We start from the raw sequence: 21,255 nt of genomic DNA on the forward strand, positions 1-21,255 counted from the left end.
TCGGGATTCCTCAGTCGGGCATGAGGGGGACATCTCGGGACATATTTCAGTTCTGAGTCTTCCGCTCGGTGCCTCAGCTCGAGGAACTCTGACTCCTGTCATGGTCTCGGAGGCTGGCCGGTCCTCAGACTCAGGGGGGGGCCTGCCTTTGAGGCCATGCAGACTGCACTGGCCAGATCATCAACTACATCATGCGGGTCGGTCATTCTGTCCCCCACCACTCCGGTGAGAGCCTTTGATCACCACCTATCCATAGACAGCGGACCACCAAGGCCTAGGGATACCCCCATGAGTGGTCCCCAACTTTCTGAAGGCCCTTCAGAGTTCGTGCCTGAGGAGCCCCCTGGAAAGAAAACGTGCAAAAGGAAGCACATAGACTCCCAGGATGAGTCTCTCACCTCTGATACTGACCTCGAGGAATCGGAGGGGTCCCCCAAGTCATCCTCTGATGTTGTTTCCTTCTCCGACATCCTGGAGATATTGAAACAAAGAGGTGACTGGCCGTCCAAAGCCCCCTCCGAGGAGGAGTCGGTCTTCCTTAAGGCCTTTGGTGCTCAGCCCTCCGCCTCCTGGGTGTCTCCACCCTTCGACGAGCTCCTAGATTTAATTTGTCGGAGGGTGTGGGAAAACCCTGATTCTGTGGAACCCGTACCCAGGCGTCCCAACAAGTTTCTTTCTGTTCCACCGGGTAAGGAGTTTCTGCCCAAAGGAGTCCCTGTGGATGCCATGGTGGTGGCGGCGGCCACTCAGAAGGAAGTAGCAGAGACTTCTTCCTCCGTCCATCCTCCTAACAAGGAGTCTAGGACCATGGACCGGTACGGGAAGCGTACCCTCTCATCAGCAACCTTTACCTTACGGTCGCTGAACTACCTGTCTCATTTTACTCGGCTCCAGAGAGATCTCCTCAAGGAGTTAGGAGATACTCTTGCGGGTAACGTTCCTGAGGCGGTGGCCCAGACGGTTAACGCCCAGGTGTCTACCCTCAATTCCATCGTTAACTCCTCAATGCGGCTCATTTCATATGCAGCCGATGGAGTGAGTAGGGCAGCAAGCTCAGGAGTCGCCCTTAGAAGGCAAGCCCGGATGCGCCTTTGTCATTTCACGGAGGCCTTCAAGTCTTCTTTCACTGACACCCCCTTTGATGGTTCTTCTTTCTTCGGAACCAAAGTGAAAGACACCCTCACCAGGTGCAAACAAAAGGGAAAGACCCTGTCTGCTGTAGGGGTCTGTTTTTCCCTTCCTTCTAGGCCTTAACCCCAAGGCCCAGCGGGGTGGGAAGATGTGGTTCAAAAAATCACAGAGGTTTTTTCCTGCTGCACAAGGTGAGTTCCCCTCCAGAAACAGAGGAGGGGGAGGTTATTCAGGGAGATGCCGCCCTAGAGGCAGAGGGGGCCCCCGCAAATCAGGAGACCATGATTCCTTTTGTGGCTCTCCCTACTCTCGTTCCTGAGGGAATGCCCGGCTGTGCTTATCCAGAGCCAGTCGGGGGTCGAATATCGTTATATCCAGAAGCCTGGAAAAGCATCGCCCAGGACCGATGGGTATTACGAATAATTTCCGGAGGTTATGCCATTCCGTTTACGTCAGACCCCCCCTTCAGTCAGAAAAATCCCGGACGTTCCACCCAGTCAAAGGGATCAAGCAGCCTCAGAGGTTTCAAAGCTGCTAGGAAAGGGAGCCATCCAGCGTGTCTCCTCAGACGAGGACGGATTAGGGACTTACTCAAGATTCTTTTTGGTGCCGAAAAGAACAGGGGACCTGAGACCCATATTAGATCTCTGCCGACTGAAAAACTATGTACTGAAGTCCAAGTTCCGTATGGTCACACTACAGTCGATTCTCCCATTGTTGGGAGAGGAGGTATGGATGTGCTCCATCAACCTCAAGGATGCTTATTACCATGTCAAAATGGACAGGGCATCCAGGAGTCACCTACACTTCCGGCTGGGAGCCAGTCATTTCCAGTTTCGAGCCCTGCCCTTTGGTCTCACCACAGCCCCCAGGGTGTTCACCAAGTGTATGGCTGTGGTGACTGCTCACTTGAGACGTCAATGATTCCAAGTATTTTCGTATCTGGATGACTGGCTCCTTACCGCCCCCACCAGGCATCTGCTAATCCAAACCAGGGACGCTACCATCACTCTCTGTCAACAGTTGGGCATAACACTAAATTGGGAAAAATCTGCCTTGTTGCCCTCACAGCGTGTTACCTTTATAGGCGCAGAATTAGACACCGTTCGAATGTGAGCATTTTTACCACAGGAAAGGATCAGAGTCTTACAGCAACAGATACACGTCTTGATACCCCTGAAGAAAGCGAAGGCAAGATGGGTTCTTCAGCTCCTGGGGACCATGGCAGCAACAATTATATTGGTTCCTCTAGCGAGATTGCACATGAGACTTCTTCAATGGCTCCTCTTTGTCCAATGGTCTCTCCAAAAATTTCCACTTTCACACCCCATTTTGCTCACGGACAGATGCAAACAGTATCTCAGGTGGTGGCTTTGCACCAACAATTTGTACAGGGGAAAACCCTTCGTTCTACCTATCCCGGTTGCCACAGTAACCACCGACACCTCCCAGATGGGGTGTGGGGGGCATTATCTTGGCAGGACAGTCCAAGGCACGTGGCACGATCACAAGATACATCTGCATATCAATGTCCTAGAGATGAGAGTGGTGCTACTTGCATTGCAGGCACTTCAGAGCTTTCTGCCTCTAGGGACGATTGCAATACACTCGGACAACATGTCAGCAGTGTGGTATCTGAACAAGCAAGGGGTACCAGATCTTACCCCCTGTGCAGAGAGGCTATGCGAGTGTGGCAGTGGGCAGTATCTTCCCAACGGTTTCTGGTGGCAACGCACATTCCGGGGAACTCCAACGTGATAGCGGACAGGCTAAGCAGAGCTATTCTGATGCGTTACGAGTGGTCCCTGAATCGTCTAGTTGCAGAACGAATCTTCAGCAGATGGGGTCAGCCTTGTTGTGGCCTTTTTGCCAGCCCCCTCAATGCCAAATGCAGGAGCTACTTGACACTGATCCCCCCACAGGGGGAGTCACCCAGGGATGCTGTAGTTCACGATTGGCCCTCCGGTCTGGTTTATGCTTTCCCTCCATTTCCCTTCCTGTCAAAAGTGATTCAGAAAGTGCAATCCTTGGGAAGCAGAATGATTCTGATTGCTCCACACTGGCCTCGTCAAGTCTGGTTTCCCTTTCTCCAACCCTACATTGTGGACACTCCTTGGATTCTGGACCCTCAACCAGATTTACTGATACACATGTCGGGTACAGTTCCACCCCTCTCTGATGACTCTCCGGTTGACAGCCTGGCTACTCCACTTCCATTGTTAGTTAGGCTTCATCATTTTTCACCGGAGATAGTTCACATTTTATCTTCCTCTCATAAGCCATCTACTAGGAAGATTTATTCTAGCAAATGGAGGAGGTTTTCTATTTGGGCGCATACCCAAGGAATTGATCCTTACACAGCCCTGATTGCTTCAGTCTTGGAGTTTTTATCTACGCTTTTCCATCAGGGTTCCGCGTCAGCTATCATAAAAGTTCAATTGGCAGAGATTTCTAATTTTCATGTTGCTAATGCGCCTAGTCTGATGGCTCACAGACTCAGTAAGGCTTTCCTGAAGGGTACTCTATTACTCCGTCCGCCGGTCTCCGAACCTATCATGCCCTGGGATCTGAATTTTGTTCTACAAGCCCTTACTTCGCCACCTTTTGAGCCTGCAGCTACCTGTGATTTGAAATTCTTGACCTGGAAAACAGCCTTTTTAATAGCAATCACTTCAGCCAGGCGAGGTCAGAAATTCAAGCCCTTTCTATCAAACCTCCATACTTGATCTTCCATAAGGACAGGGTTTCTCTTAGACCAAACCCTCCCTTTCTTCCTAAAGTGGCTTCTGTATCTAATCTTAATCAATTTATTGAGTTGCCTGTATTTTTTCCTCATTTTTTCAAACAAGGCAGAATTTAAATTTCATCAATTGGATGTACACAGACAGTTACATTTCTATCTGCACCGAACAAAAGATATCCGAAAGTCTGATCAACTATTTGTGTCCTTTTCGGAAAACAAAATTGGGTCCCCTGTCTCCAAAATCACCCTATCCAGATGGATATCCAGGTGCATCTCTTTCGCCTACTCCGCAGGAGGAAAAGACCTGCCGTTTCCGGTCAAGGCTCACTCTACTCTGGCTGTTTCTACATCTATAGCCTATGAAGCCAGATTGTTGATGGATGATATATGTGCTGCAGCTACTTGGGCTTCTCCTCACACATTTGTTACTCATTACAAATTGGACGTGGTATCTAGGGGCAGGTCGTCCTTTGGTTCCACAGTACTCGGGAGTATTTTCCTATGAGCCACCCAGGATGTAGGTGCTAGGGACGCTGTCCCACGGGTAAGAATGTAGGTGAGATTGGACTACATAACATCAAGAAATTATGTACTCACCATAACGTTCAATTTATGTAGTCCATATCACCTCACATTCTTACTTACCCTCCCACCTTCCCCCTTCCAGGAGGATCTGGAGGTTAGGTTTCTATTTACAGAGTTCCCTTCACTTTTACCTTATTCTTTTTTACCTGGATGTTCTGTATGCATGGGGTATGAATGACTGTTCGCAGCAAACTAGATCTGGGGATATGGAGCTGTGCAGCATGGGATACCTGCTTAGCCCAGCCAATAGAAGACTTCGAGCTAGAAAAGTTTGGTTGAGTCGGAGCCGATATTCGGCTCCGAATCCATGGGTAAGAATGTGAGGCAAGATGGACTACATACATCGAATGTTATGGTGAGTACATAACTTCTTGTTCCCTGAGAAAACCAACAGACAAGAGCTTGCAAACTCTTTATGGAGACTGATAAGCAGGAATGAACCGTAGATTTATGGGGCAGAGAGATTACCAGTGAACCACCAAGCGAAGGTCATGGCATTATGATATCCAAGGATACTTTGCAATACTTTGTAAAACTGAACAAGTCTTGAGCTCTGCATATGTTGAATTTTGTGGTTTTCTTTATGGGATATGTGTAGTGACATAATTCTTGGAATGTTCAAAGAAGTATTTGAAAGCTTTTTAGAGGTCTGATGTAACATATCTGCATTCCAGTTGTATTCTGTCTCTACACATTCCAAGAGAAATTACTGTCCATACCTCCAAATGAAAAAAATGCAGGCAGTGGGAACTTTTATTGTATTAGTTTGATGCTATCTAAAAGGATAAGATTAACAGATAAACATTAATAGAAGTATAGGGTTATGGATAAAGGTGAATTAAAAAACTGAGAAGAACAAAATTATTTTAATGAGGCAGATGTTGGCATGCCAAGACCATTTTTAACAGCTGTATTACAGCTAGTCTGCTTATATTATGTCTTTTTAAAGTGTCACCTTGTATATTATGAAACTGTTACTTGTCTTGTAGGCCTCTTTTATCTTCTCATTATCCAAATATCAGCCACTGACATACAACAAAACATATAAATATCCAGCTTGGGCAGATGGAACAGGGTGGATCCTAGCTTTATCATCTATGATCTGCATCCCAGTGGTTGTGGCCATCCATGTGTTCAGATCACAAGGAACTCTGTCTGAGGTAAGAAATAACTGTGAAGTTGCCAAACAGGAATATTACTTATGTGGTGATGCCTTTAACAGACTGCTTTTTTGTACATTTGACTGAAGCATGACCAACAGATGGTCTGTCAAGAAGAACTCAGTGATAATTTCAATGAATGTAAACAAAGTAAAGCTGTGCCACCATGGTGAAGGTTAAAAGCTGTTTAATAGACTCAGACAATAAAATCTTTAAAAAAAACTGTAAAAAACTCAGAGTATAAAAGTCAAGAGTGAAAGTAAACACAGGTGGATAAACGATTTAGGCAGTTGCTGTCTTCAGATCATGTTTTGGTAACAGAACTTCCTAGTTTTAAAAGATAATGATTTGTCGATCTCACAGTCATCTCAGAAGTCTCCGCCCTTTGAGGAAAGTATTTAAAGGGACCATCCAGTTCAAGCCAGGCAACTTGTCAGCCTGTAAGTCAGTAATCCATCCAATCTCAGTAATTTCTGTTTTGTTGAATAGATTTCCTTCTCTTAAACTTTCTTCATTTACTTCCAAAGTCATGAAAGAAAACTTGTGATCAGGATATTTGGCAACATGTTGAGACAAAGCACTAGTTCTGTTGTGTAAGCTGTCACTCAAGTAATGTAAAATGTGTTCCTTGCTAGGTCTAATGGTCTTGCCAACATAAAACCCATTGCACAGACAGCAAGTGGCAACATATAAAACCATTTTTAGTGTTACAGTCCACATACACTCTGAGCCTGTATGTTCTCAAGGGAATCAATCAGATGCTTAAATAAGTTGCTGGAATTTATGGAGCCGCAAGCACTGCATTTTCTATAGGGAAATGTACCACATCTCGAAGTAATTCATCTAACTCCAGATCCGTGTTTATCCTGACACAATAACCTCTTTAAGTTCTTCTTATTCTTAAAGCAGAATTTAGGCGTCTCGACAACTATGTGTCTAATGTTATCATCAGCTATCAGTATCTTCCAGTTCCTCGTGAAAATGTCACATACCTATTGAACATCATTACTGAATGTAAGCAAGCATCTCAGCCCCTCCGTTTCACTTTTTTCTCTATGGTTCGGGTCATCTTCCTTATGTATCTCTCCATCGAGAAAATAAGGCCGACCTCTGTTTCTTAAGCACTTATCATCCAGGCCTGCTTTCTGGATTTCCCTCTTCTTATATCCACGTTTGTGAAAGTGATGTATCAAATGGTCCATCTCTTCCTTGTATGTGTCCTCATTGGTACAAATTCTAGATGTTCTAAGAAGCTGACCTTTAATGGCATGTGGCTAAACATGTCTAGGGTGCATGCTAGTCCTATGTAATAAATGATTTTTCAACAATTTTCCTATGTATTTGAATGTTGAGATTGCCATCCATTCCATACTGTAGTGTGACATCTAGGAAGTCTATCTTCTCTTCAAAACTATGAACTTCAAATTCAAAGAAGGATATAATATTGCCAAGATATCCAATAAAATCAAAGAGTTGTTGTTCATTCTTTGTCCATAGGAGGAATATGCTGTCCACAAATCTGTCGTAATAGGCTATATATGTCTTTCTTACTAATATCTAGTAACAAACAAATCTGTGAAATGGTAGTAATATCAAAGATGTTCCCTTGCTTTTAAATTTACCATACGGCCTCGGTACAAGAGTCATTAGGAGTGACAGTAAAAAGATTTTTGACATCCATTGTTACCATCGTTGGATTAGGTTTTCCATTCAAGGACTGAAAACAGTGAAATAGCTACTGTAGAAATTGGGGAGTGTCCTTCAATACAGTTGTGGCTCTAGGGAGTGCTAATTTTAACTTATGTCCTACAAAAATAGATGCTAACTCTGTTATCCAACCTGTTCCGGAAACTATAGGCTGCATTGGTGGATTATGTCTGTCCTTGTGGATTTTCGGCAGGCCATTAATAATTGGGGTCAGTGGATGTGTTGCCATCAAATAATCATATAAGTCCTGCATTATTACTCTAGTCATTAACAAATCATAGAGAGTATCATTCACTTTATTGATCAGCTTGTTCACCTCCCAATTAGAAATTTTCATATATGTCTTCTTATCACTCAGCATATCCAACATTATGTTGTTTTAATCAGTCCTATTTAGAATAACAATAACTTCCCCTTTATCAGCTAGTTTTATCACAATGTTGTCATTATGTGATGGTTCCTGTTAAGCATTCATGTTAAGTTGTCAATCTCGCCTTCATTCTTGCTTGATGGGTTCGGAGCCGATCCCTCGGCTCCGACTCGGCACTTGCTAAGCTCGAGAGTCACTTTTACCAGCTCGAGGCAGCCCCATATCCCATGATGCAAGGCGGTAAGTACCCAGATCTCGTTTGCCGCTTCGCTTGGGAGGTCTTCTTTTTACCAGCTCCTGGTAAGTTATTCACTTTTGTGAGATTCAAGCCCCTTTTAGTTAAAAAACCTTTTATTGATAGTTTTAAGTTTATTTTGTACCTTTTCTGACAGGAAATCCCTATCTCCTTTTTGTTAGTCAATCTTTTCCCTATCCCATCCCCCCCCTGTTAGGGTGTGTGTGTTGGTTTTATAGAATACCTTTTGGTATTTATTTAAGTTAATTTTGACTGGTGTGTGTGTGTGTGTTTTTCAGCACCATGTCAAAGGAGAGGGTCTCAGGTTTTAAGAAGTGTGACTCGTGCTGTCAGAAGATGTCTCTGACAGACGGTCACACTTCTTGCCTGTATTGTCTGGGCCCTCTTCACCTGCAGGACTCCTGTGCTATTTGTCATTCCTTCAGCCAGAGAGTCCTGCAGGAGAGTAATAAGCTGATTCTTAGGGGCCTTCTGCCGGAGGGCTCTCCGGCTAAGTCGGCTCCACCAAAATCAGCAAAATCTACCAAGGCCCAGGCTTCTGTATCTAAGCCTGCGGCCTCGGCCCGACTCGTGAGTCGAGATCGGCTCCGCTGGAGCCGATTCTGGCTTGACAAAGTCTTCGGCACCCATGGCTATCGGTGCCGAATCTGTTTTGACCACTTCGATGTCGGCTCCGATCGGCTCCGACACCCATGTGGCACAGGCATCGGTGTCGGCCCGATCGGCTCCGACACCGTTACTTTGGTGGCTGTATCGGCTCCGGCTGGAGCCGATACATCGGGCTTCCTGTCGGCTCCGAGGTCGGCTCCGACAGGATCTATAGTATCGGCTCCGATGGCTCATTCCAGGAAGAGGTCGAGGTCTCCTTCCTTGGAGCCGATACTTTCGGCTCCCGCTTCACCTCTTCTATCGAACGGAGCCAACGGAGCCTATCTTCAAGGTCACCCAGGTTGTCAGATCATGACCTAGAGAGAGTGGTCAGTAGATTACTTAAGTCACAGGTACTGGCCCAAATGTTACACAGTCCGTCTCAACAGACGACTGTTGGTCCACACCCCGTTACAGTTCCTCCTTCAACTCTACCCCAGAGCTTGGAGTTGGAGTCTTCGGAATGGTTACTGCTACGGCTGGAGGACGGATACCCCTTCTGTTCCTTCAGCCTCTACTCTTATCTCCTCTTGAGACCTTCCTTAGAGGGATTCGGTGGTCGGGCTTCCATGGTCTCCTCCGAGGGTGAGTGGCATCGGACCCTTGTCCGAGCCCGCTCTTCCCCTTGGAGCCTCGGCCTTGGTGAGCTCGGCTCCGACATCTGCCTCGAGACTTCCCTTTCGGTGGTCCCTGGAGTTCCTAGTTCTTCGGAGCGGGTTCTCTCGGACCTGCCTGGGAGGGGAGCATTCGAGGTGATGAAGAGTGTACTGGCCACTGGTATCAGTCAGCAGTCTGTTCCCGTAGCTCCTCCCTCTATAGTACCTGTTGACATCTCTGCCACTTCTCTTGCTACAGGACCCAGAGATCCTCCGCCTCAGGTTTCCCCATTGGGAATTTCCCCTCTTCCGAGGATTCTCCTGATGTTTTGGGAGATCCTCCTAGGAAGAGGACTTGTAAGAGGAAGCATGTAGACTCCCAGTCTGTCACTCGGATACTGACTTTGATGAGTCAGAGGGATCCCTAGATCCCTCTGAGGATGTCTCCTTCTCAGACATCCTAGAACTTCTGAAACAGAGGGGAAACTGGCCCACCAACAATCCCTCTGAGGATGAGTCAGTATACCTAGAGGCGTTTGGATCTCGGCCCTCCACCTCCTGGGTGTCTCCGCCTTCACCCCTTATGCAGGTTATTGCACAAAGCGTGGGCAGCTCCTGACTCTGTAGAGCCAGTCCCTAGGAGGCCTTCAAAATTCATCACTGCCCCGAGTGACAAACAATTCCTTACTAAGGGTGTCCCCGCTGATGCCATGGTGGTGGCTGCGGCCACCAAAAAGGAACTTGCAGATCCTTCCGTGCCCGTCCATCCTCCTAATAAGGACTCTAGGACCATGGATAGGTACGGTAAGCGGATGTTTTCCTCAGCGACCTTTGCTATGCGCTCGCTGAATTACCTATGTCACTTCACCAGACTCCAGAGAGATATCCTGAAGGAGCTGGGAGAAGTAGTTCAGGATCCTACAGCTGCAGGGGCTCAAGAAAAATTGCTTGCAGCTAGGAACCCTCAATTCCATTGCAAACTCCTCCATGCGGCTAATATCTTATGCTGCGGATGGAGCGAGTAGAGCCGCAGGTACAGGTGTGGCTCTTAGACGCCAAGCCTGGATGCGGCTATGTGATTTTGCGGATCCCTTTAAGGCGTCCTTCACAAATTCTCCCTTTGATGGGTCAGCTTTGTTTGGCCCTCAGGTGAAGGAAACCTTGACCAGGTGCGAGCAGGACGGCAAGACTCTTTCTGCTGTTGGAGTCCGTTTTTCCACCCTTTCTAGACCTTATCCCAAAGGACAGAAGGGCGGGAAGATGTGGTTCCGTAAATCCCAAGGAGTCACGTCGGATTCACGTGGTCAGTTTACCCCTAGAGGCAGAGGGGGTAACAACAACAGACGCCGCTCTAGAGGCAGAGGGGGTCCGAAGAACCAGGGAAACAGGGAGCCTCTCTCTGACAAGCCCTTTCAGCATCCCTGAGGTGTTGCCCGGCTGTCCCTCCTTGGAGGCAGTCGGGGAAGATTATCACTGTACCCAGAAGCCTGGCATTCCCTCACTCAAGACAGATGGGTACAGTCGATCATATCCAAGGGTTACATAATTCCTTTCGAGGAAAGTCCCTTCCCCTCAAGTTCCCTTCCAGATGTACCACCCGGTCTAAGGGAGATTGCAGAGTCAGAAATCGCAAAACTACTGCAAAAAAGAGCCATTCAGCCAGTTACAATAGACCATTCAGAGCCCGGAATCTACTCAAGGTTCTTTTGGTCCCCAAAAGACGGGAGACTGGAGACCAATATTGGATCTCAGCAGACTCAACAAGTCTGTCAGGAAGACAAGATTCCGAATGGTCACTCTTCAGTCAATTCTGCCCTTCTTACAGAAGGACAACTGGATGTGCTCAATAGATCTTCAGGATGCGTACTATTACATCAAAATTCACAGACACTCCAGGAGATTTCTCCGCTCGGCTGGGGTCCAGTCATTTCCAGTTCAAAGCCCTGCCCTTTGGTCTCACTACAGCCCCCAGAGTGTTCACCAAATGCATGGCAGTGGTCACGGCTCACCTGAGACGTCTAGGATTCCAGGTGTTTCCGTATCTCGACGACTGGCTCCTGTCAGCCACCACCAGGCATCAGCTTATACAAGCCAGGGATTACACAATAGACCTTTGTTCTCATTTGGGCATCTCAATCAACTTCGAAAAGTCATCCTTATCGCCCTGCCAGTCTATTACCTTCACAGACGCAAACTTAAACACTGTTCGGATGTCAGCTACCCTTACAGAACAAAGAGTTTCAGACATTCAGACTCATGTCAGGATCATTCTGGCCAGCAAGAAAATACAGGCCAGAATGGTTCTAAAGGTATTAGGTCTCATGGCTGCGGCCATTACTCTTCTTCCCTGGCTCGATTCTACATGCCTTCTTCAGTGGATGCTGTTCACACAATGGTCATACCAGCAACTTCCAATGCGTCACCAGATTCTGGTGACACAGACATGCAAAGAGCATCTTGCTTGGTGGATCACATCGTCTCAGGTTCACCAAGGCAGGTACTTTGTACCCCCATCCTCGATAGCCACTGTCACCACGGATGCCTCCCTGATCGGGTGGGGGTCATTATCAGGGCAGGATGGTTCATGGACGTGGCAGCCGCTCGAGTACCATCTGCACATAAATGTCCTGGAGATGAGAGCAGTGCATTTAACGAAGCAAGCCCTCAACGACTTTCTTCCCGTAGGGACAATTGCAGACCACACAGACAACATGTCTGTAGTTTGGTATATCAACAAACAGGGCGGAACCAAGTCCTACCCCTTGTGTCGAGAAGCTCAGACTATGGCAATGGGCGATCCCCACCCATCGGTCTCTGGTAGCAACGCATATCCCTGGGAAAACCAACATTATAGCGGACAGATTGAGCAGAGCTATCCCCATGCCTCACGAGTGGTCTCTCAAGCAATCTATAGCGGAAGAGATTTTTCTGGAATGGGGTCGTCCATGTTGCGATCTTTTGCTACTCCCCAAAACAGCAAATGTCCAGACTTCTTCAGCCTCTTCCTCTATCAGGCCATCCCCCAGAGACGCTCTGACCCAGGATTGGCCCCAGGGACTTCTTTATGCCTTCCTCCATTTCCTCTGATCCCTCAGGTGATCCAGAAAGCTACCGCTTTGAGAGCCAAATTGATTCTCATTGCCCCTTACTGGCCTCGACAAGTTTGGTTCCGTTCCTCCATCATCACCTTTTGGTGCAGCCGTGGCATCTGGACCCAGTGCCAGATCTTCTGATTCACCAATCGGGTCAGCTGCACCGGTCAATCCCTTCTCTCAACCTCACAGCATGGTTGCTCCACTTCCTTCCTTAGCCAGGCTTCCTTTGATCTCTAACCCAGTTAGAGACATCATAGTAGCTTCGCTAAAATCCTCTACCAGGAGGATTTACACAAGCAAATGGAACGTTTCTCTTATTGGGCTAAGGCCCAAAATATTGATCCTTTTACTGCCCCTGTTCAGGCAGTCCTGGACTTCTTAGCAGAGATTTTTCATGCAGGCTCCTCTTCTTCCACAGTCAGAGTTCAATTGGCTGCTATTTCCAATTTTCATGTCGGGATAGCAGACCATAATATTATGTCCCATAGGCTCTGCAGGGCCTTCTTGAAAGGAATTTTCCTACTAAAACCTCCAATCAGGAATCCTCCTCCTCAGTGGGATCTAAATTTAGTGCTGACATCCTTGATTCTTCCCCTTCGAGCCAGCTGCTTCTTGTTCCCTGAAATATCTTTCTTGGAAAACTTTATTCCTAGTGGCTATTACATCGGCCAGGAGGGTGTCTGAACTTCATGCTCTTTCGGTTCGACCCCCCTATTTGGTTTTTCACAAAGACAGAGTATCTTTGAGAACTAACCCAACCTAAGGTCGCTTCAAAGAACAATTTGAATCAATCCATTGATCTCCTGTATTTTTCCCTAACTATTCAGATAGAGCTGAACAAAAGCTACATTATCTTGATGTCCACCGTCAACTTAGATATTATTTGGACAGAACAAAAAAATTTAGAAAATCTGATCAACTTTTTGTTTCCTATGCGGATAATAAAAAAGGCCTTCCTGTTTCTAAAGTGACTTTGTCTAGATGGCTTTCTTCGGTCATCTCTGAAATTTATCTGCTCAGGGGAAAACAGCTGTGCTCAAAACCTAAAGCACATTCAACTAGGAGCTTAGCTACTTCTACAGCTTTTCAAGCTAGACTTCCTTTAGACACTATTTGTGCAGCGCCACTTGGGCCACTCCTCACACTTTTGTTTCCCATTACAAATTGGACTTGGCCTCCAGGGACAGAGCCAGTTTTGGCTCTACAGTCCTCAAGAGTTTGTTCCATTGAGCCACCCAGGATAGAGGTGCTAGGACGCTGTCCCATCAAGCAAGAATGAAGGCGAGATTGACAACTTAACATTAAGAAGTTATGTACCTACCATAACGTTCCATGTTAGTTGTCTTCTCTCGCCTTCTTTCTTGCGACCCTCCCTCCTTCCCCCTGGCCTGGACAGACCTTGTTATAAGAAACTGTTATGCTGAAGACCATTCAGACCTGGTCCTTCTTCCATCTGTAAGTTTTCTTTCTTCCTTTGGGAAGTATTTTATGCTTGGTGCTATTGCCCTTTGTCAGCAAACGAGATCTGGGTACTTACCGCCTTGCATCATGGGATATGGGGCTGCCTCGAGCTGGTAAAAGTGACTCTCGAGCTTAGAAGTGCCGAGTCGGAGCCGAGGGATCGGCTCCGAACCCATCAAGCAAGAAAGAAGGCAAGAGAAGACAACTAACATGGAACGTTATGGTAGGTACATAACTTCTTATTTTCATCAATATTCAGATTATAAAAGTCATTATGACTCCTACTGTGTTGAAGCTGAGATACTTCCATCTCACTGACTATGGTGAACATCTCTATTGCCGGATGGGGCAGGGGGACAAATGTGCTTGGATTCTTCAGAATGTTAGTCAAATTATTGTATCATTGTTCTTACCAAACATGTTTTTTTAAGTCAAATCATTGCTATCATCTTTCATGGCTTTGAAGTAATTGAAGAAAGTTTAAGAGGAGGAGATCTATTCAACAAAACAGAAATTATTGAGATTGGATGGATTGCTGACTTACAGGCTGACAAGTTGCTTGGCTTGAACAGGATGGTCCCTTTAAAGCCTTTGCTCAAGGGGCAGAGACTTCTGAGATGACTGTGAGATTGACAGATCATTATCTTTTAAAACCAGGAAGTTCTCTTAACAAAACAGAATCTGAAGAAAGCAACTGCCAAAAGCGCTTATCCACCTGTGTTTATTTTCACTCTGATTTTTTTTTTTCAGTCTGAGTTTTTACAGTTTTTATATATCTTATTGTCTGCGTCTATTAAACTGGCTTTTAACCTTCACAGTGGTTGCACAGCTTTACTTTGTTTGCGTACAGTAGTTTATATTGGTAAAAGCTGCCTTTACCGTTCCAAGGTGTGTTTAACTTTGTTTGGCTTCATAATTTCAATGAATGCTGATTTATTATCAATTCTGCTTCCTTTTGTATCTACTTTTTTGACATTTTACTTGTTAATATAAGTATGCCTTACATGTATAGCAAATAAAATATAAACTGCATAGCAAGGTACCAAACTACCCCACATCTCACTGTAGAATGAAGACTAGAGATTTCTGTAAACAAGCTGTAACTGGTAAACAGTAATGACCTAGTATGAGTTATAATATTTAACATTCTTTTGTGATTTATTCTTTGTAATAGCTGGAGATAAAAAATAAAATCAAAATTGAATTTTCCACACTGGTAAATTTCAGAAAGAAACAGCGAAATAACTAATCCCAAACACAAGCGGCGTCTGTAAAAACGCTGAAACGCCAATAATCCGTGAAACTCGATGTCAAACCTTCCTTGGAATCAGACAGTCACAACTTCATGTAAAATAAACCTTTTAATACAGATACTAGGTTAAGCGCTTTCACCTACAAAAACATAGGCTTCATCAGAACACACAACTGCTAAAATTAATTGCTTAAATATTTAAAATTGGCGCCAAAACTTGATCCTAAGCTCACAATTAAAGTGATATTCAGTAAATATCTAAAAATATCTAACAACACTGTTATATGTAAATTTAAATACAGTACATCTTAGCATAGTATAATGTATAATATAATAAAATGAGTCATAAGTACATTATAAAATGTGAAGTGTATATGATATGTTATAAATATTCCAAAATACTTTTCATAGATATGAAGTCATTCAGACCTGGTGGGGTGGTAGCATCTGTTAATATCTGCCAAAAGCTTTCTCTGAAAGCTAACTTACTTTTTATATTACCCCCTCTGGGGTTGTGTTTCACCACCTCTAAAATACCAAACCTGAACTGATGTTCATTGCCTTTGTTAATAATATGTTTGGCCAATGCATTTTTTTCATCTCTAGTCTTAATACTATATGTATGTGCATATATCCTCTTTCTAAAATTCTGTTCCGTCTTACCTATATAGTATGACGGACATACTGTGCATTTGGCCAAATATACTAAAGATTTTGTATTGCAGTTTCCCTTTTTGAAAAATATTTTAGTTCTATTATAATTCTTCAATTTTAACTCAGTATCCTCTAATATGTAACTGCACTGGTTGCAAAAACCACATTTCCTAGTGCATATATTTTTATTTTTGTCCATTTCCTCACATTTACTCCCTTTTTCTAATATACTTTTTAAATTTAGTCACATTTTATATACAAAGGTCGGTTTTAAACCCAAAATCTCAATCATCTCATTATTGGTTAACAAAGTATACCAATATTTATTTAATATATACTTCATTTTATTACTAAAGGGACCATATTCAGTAATACAAGCTTTACCAAAACTATTATTGTTACCTTTCCCTAGTTCTTCCTTATTTGTCTCTAATTTTTCTTTGTTTTTTGTTCCTAATAAGGGAACTATATTATTACCCCATCTTTGCATTAACTGTGCTGATGTTATTCATCATTTCTACATTGTAGCCTCTATCTAAAAATAAAGAGGTGATAAATTGTATTTCCTGTGTCACCTCTTCTAAAGATGAGGTCATTCTCAAGGCTCTAATGTATTGACCTTTAAATATATTTCTCTTAGTTTTGATAGGGTGGCAACTTTCATAAATTAAATAGGATACACAACAAAAGGAAAAACTATGGCAAAATTCAAGAAGGGTAATTCCCATACAGATAAAAACTCTCTCATTAAACTAAATAGGCAACTAAGAGGGCTAATTAGATCAGACAGAGTCAACATTGAGGTTAAGATAACCTCCTAGGTAAAAGGTAGCCATAAGGCGTTCTTCAACTATGTCAGAAACCTTAAGGGCAGCACACAGCAATGTGCTGAATGGTGGTTAATGGTGCCACATTCACCAAGCATGAAGATATAGCAAATACTTTAGCAAACAAATTCAGTACCAACTTCAGTCCCTTCTCACCCCCAACCATTCCCCAAGAAATACCTTCAAACATAACCCCTCCAACTATAACTATTGAGCATGTATTGGCTGCACTTACTAAAACTAGGAACACAGCTTCAGTGGGACCCGATAACATCCCAGGATGCCTCCTAAGCAGTATAAAATATGAGTTATCAGGATCCCTGGAGTCACTGTTTAACTATAGTCCTAAAACAGGCTTTGTGTTACAAGAATGCAAAACTACCACAGTCATCAATCTTTAAAGGGGAGACCTTCAACAAATCCTGGAAACTACAGACCCATTAGTCTGACTAGTCTTATTTACAAAGCCATGGAAAGAATTGTAATAGAAATTATCAGTAAGGGCATAGGAGACCTCCAGGCACTGGATCCATTCCAGTTTTGCTTTGTCAGAGGATGGCCATGCTTACTGAATCTGGTGGACGTCTTTGAAAAGGTCACTAAGGCAATGGATGAATGGAAAACGGTTCACACTGCCTACCTAGATCTGGCTAAAGCATTTAATACAATACCCCACTTAGGCATTGTCAACAAACTTATGGAACTAGGTATAAAGCCCTTTATAACACACTGGATAGCTAGCTGATAGGACCAAGGAGGTTAGAGGTTAGAATCAGTGAGGCCATCTCCACAAAAATGCCAGTCACCAGCGGAGTCCCTCAGGGCTCTGTGCTGGGCCACTCCTTTTTGGCATCTACTTCTCGAGTATCAGTGCCAATCTCAAAAGACTTTGGCTGACCAAGTTCACAGATCATTACAAACTGTGAGCAGACATTGAGTACCCCCAAGGTGAGTACACCCTTCAGGAAGGTCTAATACAGACAAATACTTGGTGCCAAAGCCATGGTTTAAAACTCAGTACACTGATCACCTCAAAGCTCTGTCTCTCTACTTGATATCATACAGAATTCTGAGAGGTGATCTTTGCCTGGCTTACAGGGCATCCCTGGACCCTGTTTTTGATGAATCTTTTGCACATCTGCAAAAAAAAAAAAAAAAGTATCAGAACTACTAGATCAAAAGACCTAAATTTTGCTTGTGAAGGACGTAAATAGGACATGTTGGAGAGACAGATATGTTTCTCAGAGAATTCCCATTGTCTGGAATAGGCTTCCCATCCACATGAAGCAGAGTTCCTCCCTATCCTTTTTAAGCACAACTTGGACCAACGGATAGGCAGTTGGAATTTCAACTCTGGTCTTGCTGCTATGTGTCTGATGGACAGATGCAGTCAGTAAATCACCACCTATATAAATCAACTTTATGGGTCACATTTGGGTAGCTTGCCTAGGCTAAGAAGGGCCCTAGTGGTCGTTATCCTAGTGTACAGTTATGAATCTATGAATCTAGTTACTCTGATTCTTTGCAAGGTGAATCTGAGCTGAAGTCCAAACAAGTGATCTGATGTTGTCAATTTTCATTCTGTCCTCAACTGATGGGTTCAGATCCATTCCCTCAGGTCCGACTTGGCCGTTGCTACTAGGCTTGTATAGGCCCAAGGACCGATAGCCTAGTACCAATCGATGAACCTATGAACCTAAAGCATGTGGCAACCAAGAACACTTGAGCTTTTCCCTTACCCACAGTGCACCAACCCCATTTACCTCAGATCTTGTTTGCAGCTTTTCAGTGAAAGATGTGGTTTCCAATATTCTCAAGCGATTTTGAGATAAGTTTGTAAAAATTTATTTTATTACTTTAATTCTCTTTCTGTATTTACTTTTAAGTATCCCCCTTACCTATCGTACTGTTATTTGCATGTTTTCTGCTATACCTAATATTTCTGTTTTCTTGTACTTGCATACCATTTGGTACTATCACTAGTGTCCTTTCTATAGTACTACATTTTATGTAGTTTTTTTTTTTCTGATACCATTGTTGGCAGTTGTTTCGTACCTTATTTCCTTGTTTCTGTTAAAAAAAAGTAAAAAAAAAATGTAGTAGTAGAAATACTTGCAATTTTTTTTCTCTTGTTGACTAATTTTACGTCAGTATGGCAAATAAAGCTCCGGCAGGGTTTAAAAAAGGTACTAAGTGTGGACATAAGCTCCCATTCTCAGATGCTCACACTTTATGTGACTACTGCTCAGGACTGCTTCACCTGCAAGAAGATTGCGCTATTTGCCACAGGTTCAACCCCAGGGCTTTGGTAGAGTGGAAAAGCAAGTTTATTTTAAAGAGCCTTTTGCCATCATCTTTTGGAGAGGCTATATCCATAGATAAATCTCCCAAAAAAGTCTTTTTCTTTGGCTTCAGAATCTTCAAAGAAAAGGACTCACAAAGATCCGATTTCACCCTCAGATCTGAAGAAGCTGAAAATGTTTGATCCAACTCCTTCAGATCCGAAGAAGCCAAAATTAACTGATCTTCATGGATCTGACATAATCCAAGTCTGATCCGATTGTGGCTGGTCCAGCAACACATATTATTTTAGCAAGGACTCAGTATTCACCTTTGGTGGATCCAGTACCGTGTAGGTTACCCTCCCCATTTGTGGACAGACCCAAGTCCCCTTCATTGTTTATAGGTTCATAGATTAGTACTAAGTTAACTGCCCTTGAAAGCCATTTTAAGCCTAGCCAATTATTCCTTGTGAGACTCAAACCCCGCACCTTGTGTTTGTAAGGCGAACACCTTAACCTTTAAGCCACTCGTTCTTCCTGAAGTCACACAAAAGAAGATGTGGAAAGAGTGGTGAGAAGATTCTCTCGGTGCAGAGGCAAAATGCATCTTCCTTCGGCTGTTACACCCGTGGGTCAGGAGGTCCATTTTTCTGTTACACTCCCATTTCAACTTCCTCCTCTGACTCATTCAGCTGTCTCCGGATCCTAGCCATCTGGATCCTTCCAACTTAGATATGAGGATTGCTTTATCATTGGATCTGATACTTTCTCTGAGTGCTCTGATCCCATTGGATCAGGAGAGCTCTCAGAGCTGAAGCCTCCCTGTTGGATCAGAGTTGTTGCAGTCAACTCTGAGACTGTCAGAACCATTTGTGCACCTTGGAGCCTCAGCACTGGATAGCTTGGCTTTGGCTTCCACCTCAGGGTTTTTGCCCTCAGAGCGGGGGAAGGCTGCAGTCCAAAAGCTGGCCTTTTTTGATCAGAGGACTTCCCTTTCTCCAGGGCAGTCTGCCTTTGAGGCTGTGAAGAGAGTTTTCTCTGCCTCAGCAGAATTGAAATATCCATCCCCCCCTCAGATCCCAAGTCTGCAACCTTGATATCTCTGCACTCCGTACCTTACGAAGTCTTCCCACAGGGACAGCCAGTACCAAGACCCCAGTACCAAGACCACAGGGAATTTTAATTTATTCTTCTGCTACCTGTCCAGACTAAGAAGAAGACATGCAAGAGGAAGCACCTAGACTCACCACAGGAGTATATCACACAGATGCAGACTTCATTGAAAGTGAAGGATCCCCATGGTCACCTCCTGAGGATGTCTGATTTGGAGACATCCTAGAAATCCTTAAGCAGAGAGATGGATGGACACCCAGCAACCCTTTGTCTGAGGAGTCAGTATTTGTGGAGGCCTTTGGTACTGGATTATCTACCTCCTGGATGACTCCACTTGCTGATGAGCTCATTTAGTTGATATCTCAGTGGGAGTGGAAGGAACCCAACACTACTGAGCCTATACCTTGGAGACCAGATAAGATAATGGCACTACTTGTACACAAGCAGATTTGGGGAAAAGCGGTGCCTGTTGATGCCATGGTCATAGTGGTGGCCACCAAAAAGGAGAGTTCCTCAGTCCATCCCCCCAACAGGGATTCGACATTTGCTTTAAGGTTATTAAATTATTTGCCACATTTCATAAGACGTCAGAGGGATCTGATTAAGGAGCTGTCAAATACCCTCTCAGGAGCTGTTTTTAAAGAAGTTCAGTCATCTGTGACTTGCCAGTTGGCTACCCTGCAATTCATTTTGAATTATTCGGTGATGTTGATTTTGCATACAGCAGAAGGAACCTTAAGGACAGCAGGTTCAGGCATTTCCATTAGGAGACATGCCTGGATCCACTTATGTGATTTTGTGGAGCCTACCTCGTAGGTCAATGCTGACTTTACTGACACATCTTTATTTCGCCCCAAGGTGAAGGACACACTATCCAGTGTGAAAAGGATGGAAAGACCCTGTCTGCTGTGGGCATATGTTTTTCGACCCCTCTCAAAAATTCTTTGCTAGGAATCAATGAGGTGGCCGAAAGATCTGGTTCAACAAGTCTCAGGGTCCATTCCAGGAAACACATGGAGGAAGTTCCCCTAGAGGCAGAGGAAGGAACTCTAATGGATGACAATGCCCCCGAGGCAGAGGTGGCCCACAAAACCAGGGGTCAAGAGAATCTTTCTTTGACTCTACCAGAACTCCTGAAAGGAGGCCTATTGCCCACCTCTGGAGGCAGTCAGGAGTCATTTGTCCATGCAACAGAGCCTGGCTTGACCTAACAAAAGATATTTGGGTGCAGAGGATTATTTCCAGAGGTTATATAATACCCTTTTCCCGTCCTCCTACAAACTCAGGGAAACTCCCCGATGTTCCACCCAGACAGAGGGAACAAGCAGCAACCCAAATTCAAAAGCTGCTAGAAAAAAAGAGTCATTTAAGAGGT

At 44.4% G+C, this 21,255-nt stretch overlaps 1 protein-coding gene across 1 annotated transcript in view; it reads left to right on the forward strand.

The window, feature by feature from the left end:
* LOC122807561 (sodium- and chloride-dependent taurine transporter-like) overlaps positions 1-21,255 on the forward strand; it is a 1,013,243-nt gene that overhangs the window by 672,150 nt on the left and 319,838 nt on the right. The window contains exon 4 of the mRNA XM_044078474.1: positions 5,449-5,619. Coding sequence (XP_043934409.1) covers positions 5,449-5,619 — 171 coding nt within the window. The remainder of the gene's footprint in view (positions 1-5,448; positions 5,620-21,255) is intronic.

This window comes from Protopterus annectens, chromosome 7.part1 (genome assembly GCF_019279795.1).
Source record: "Protopterus annectens isolate FY-2018-M chromosome 7.part1, PAN1.0, whole genome shotgun sequence".
Taxonomy (NCBI): Eukaryota; Metazoa; Chordata; order Ceratodontiformes; family Protopteridae; genus Protopterus; species Protopterus annectens.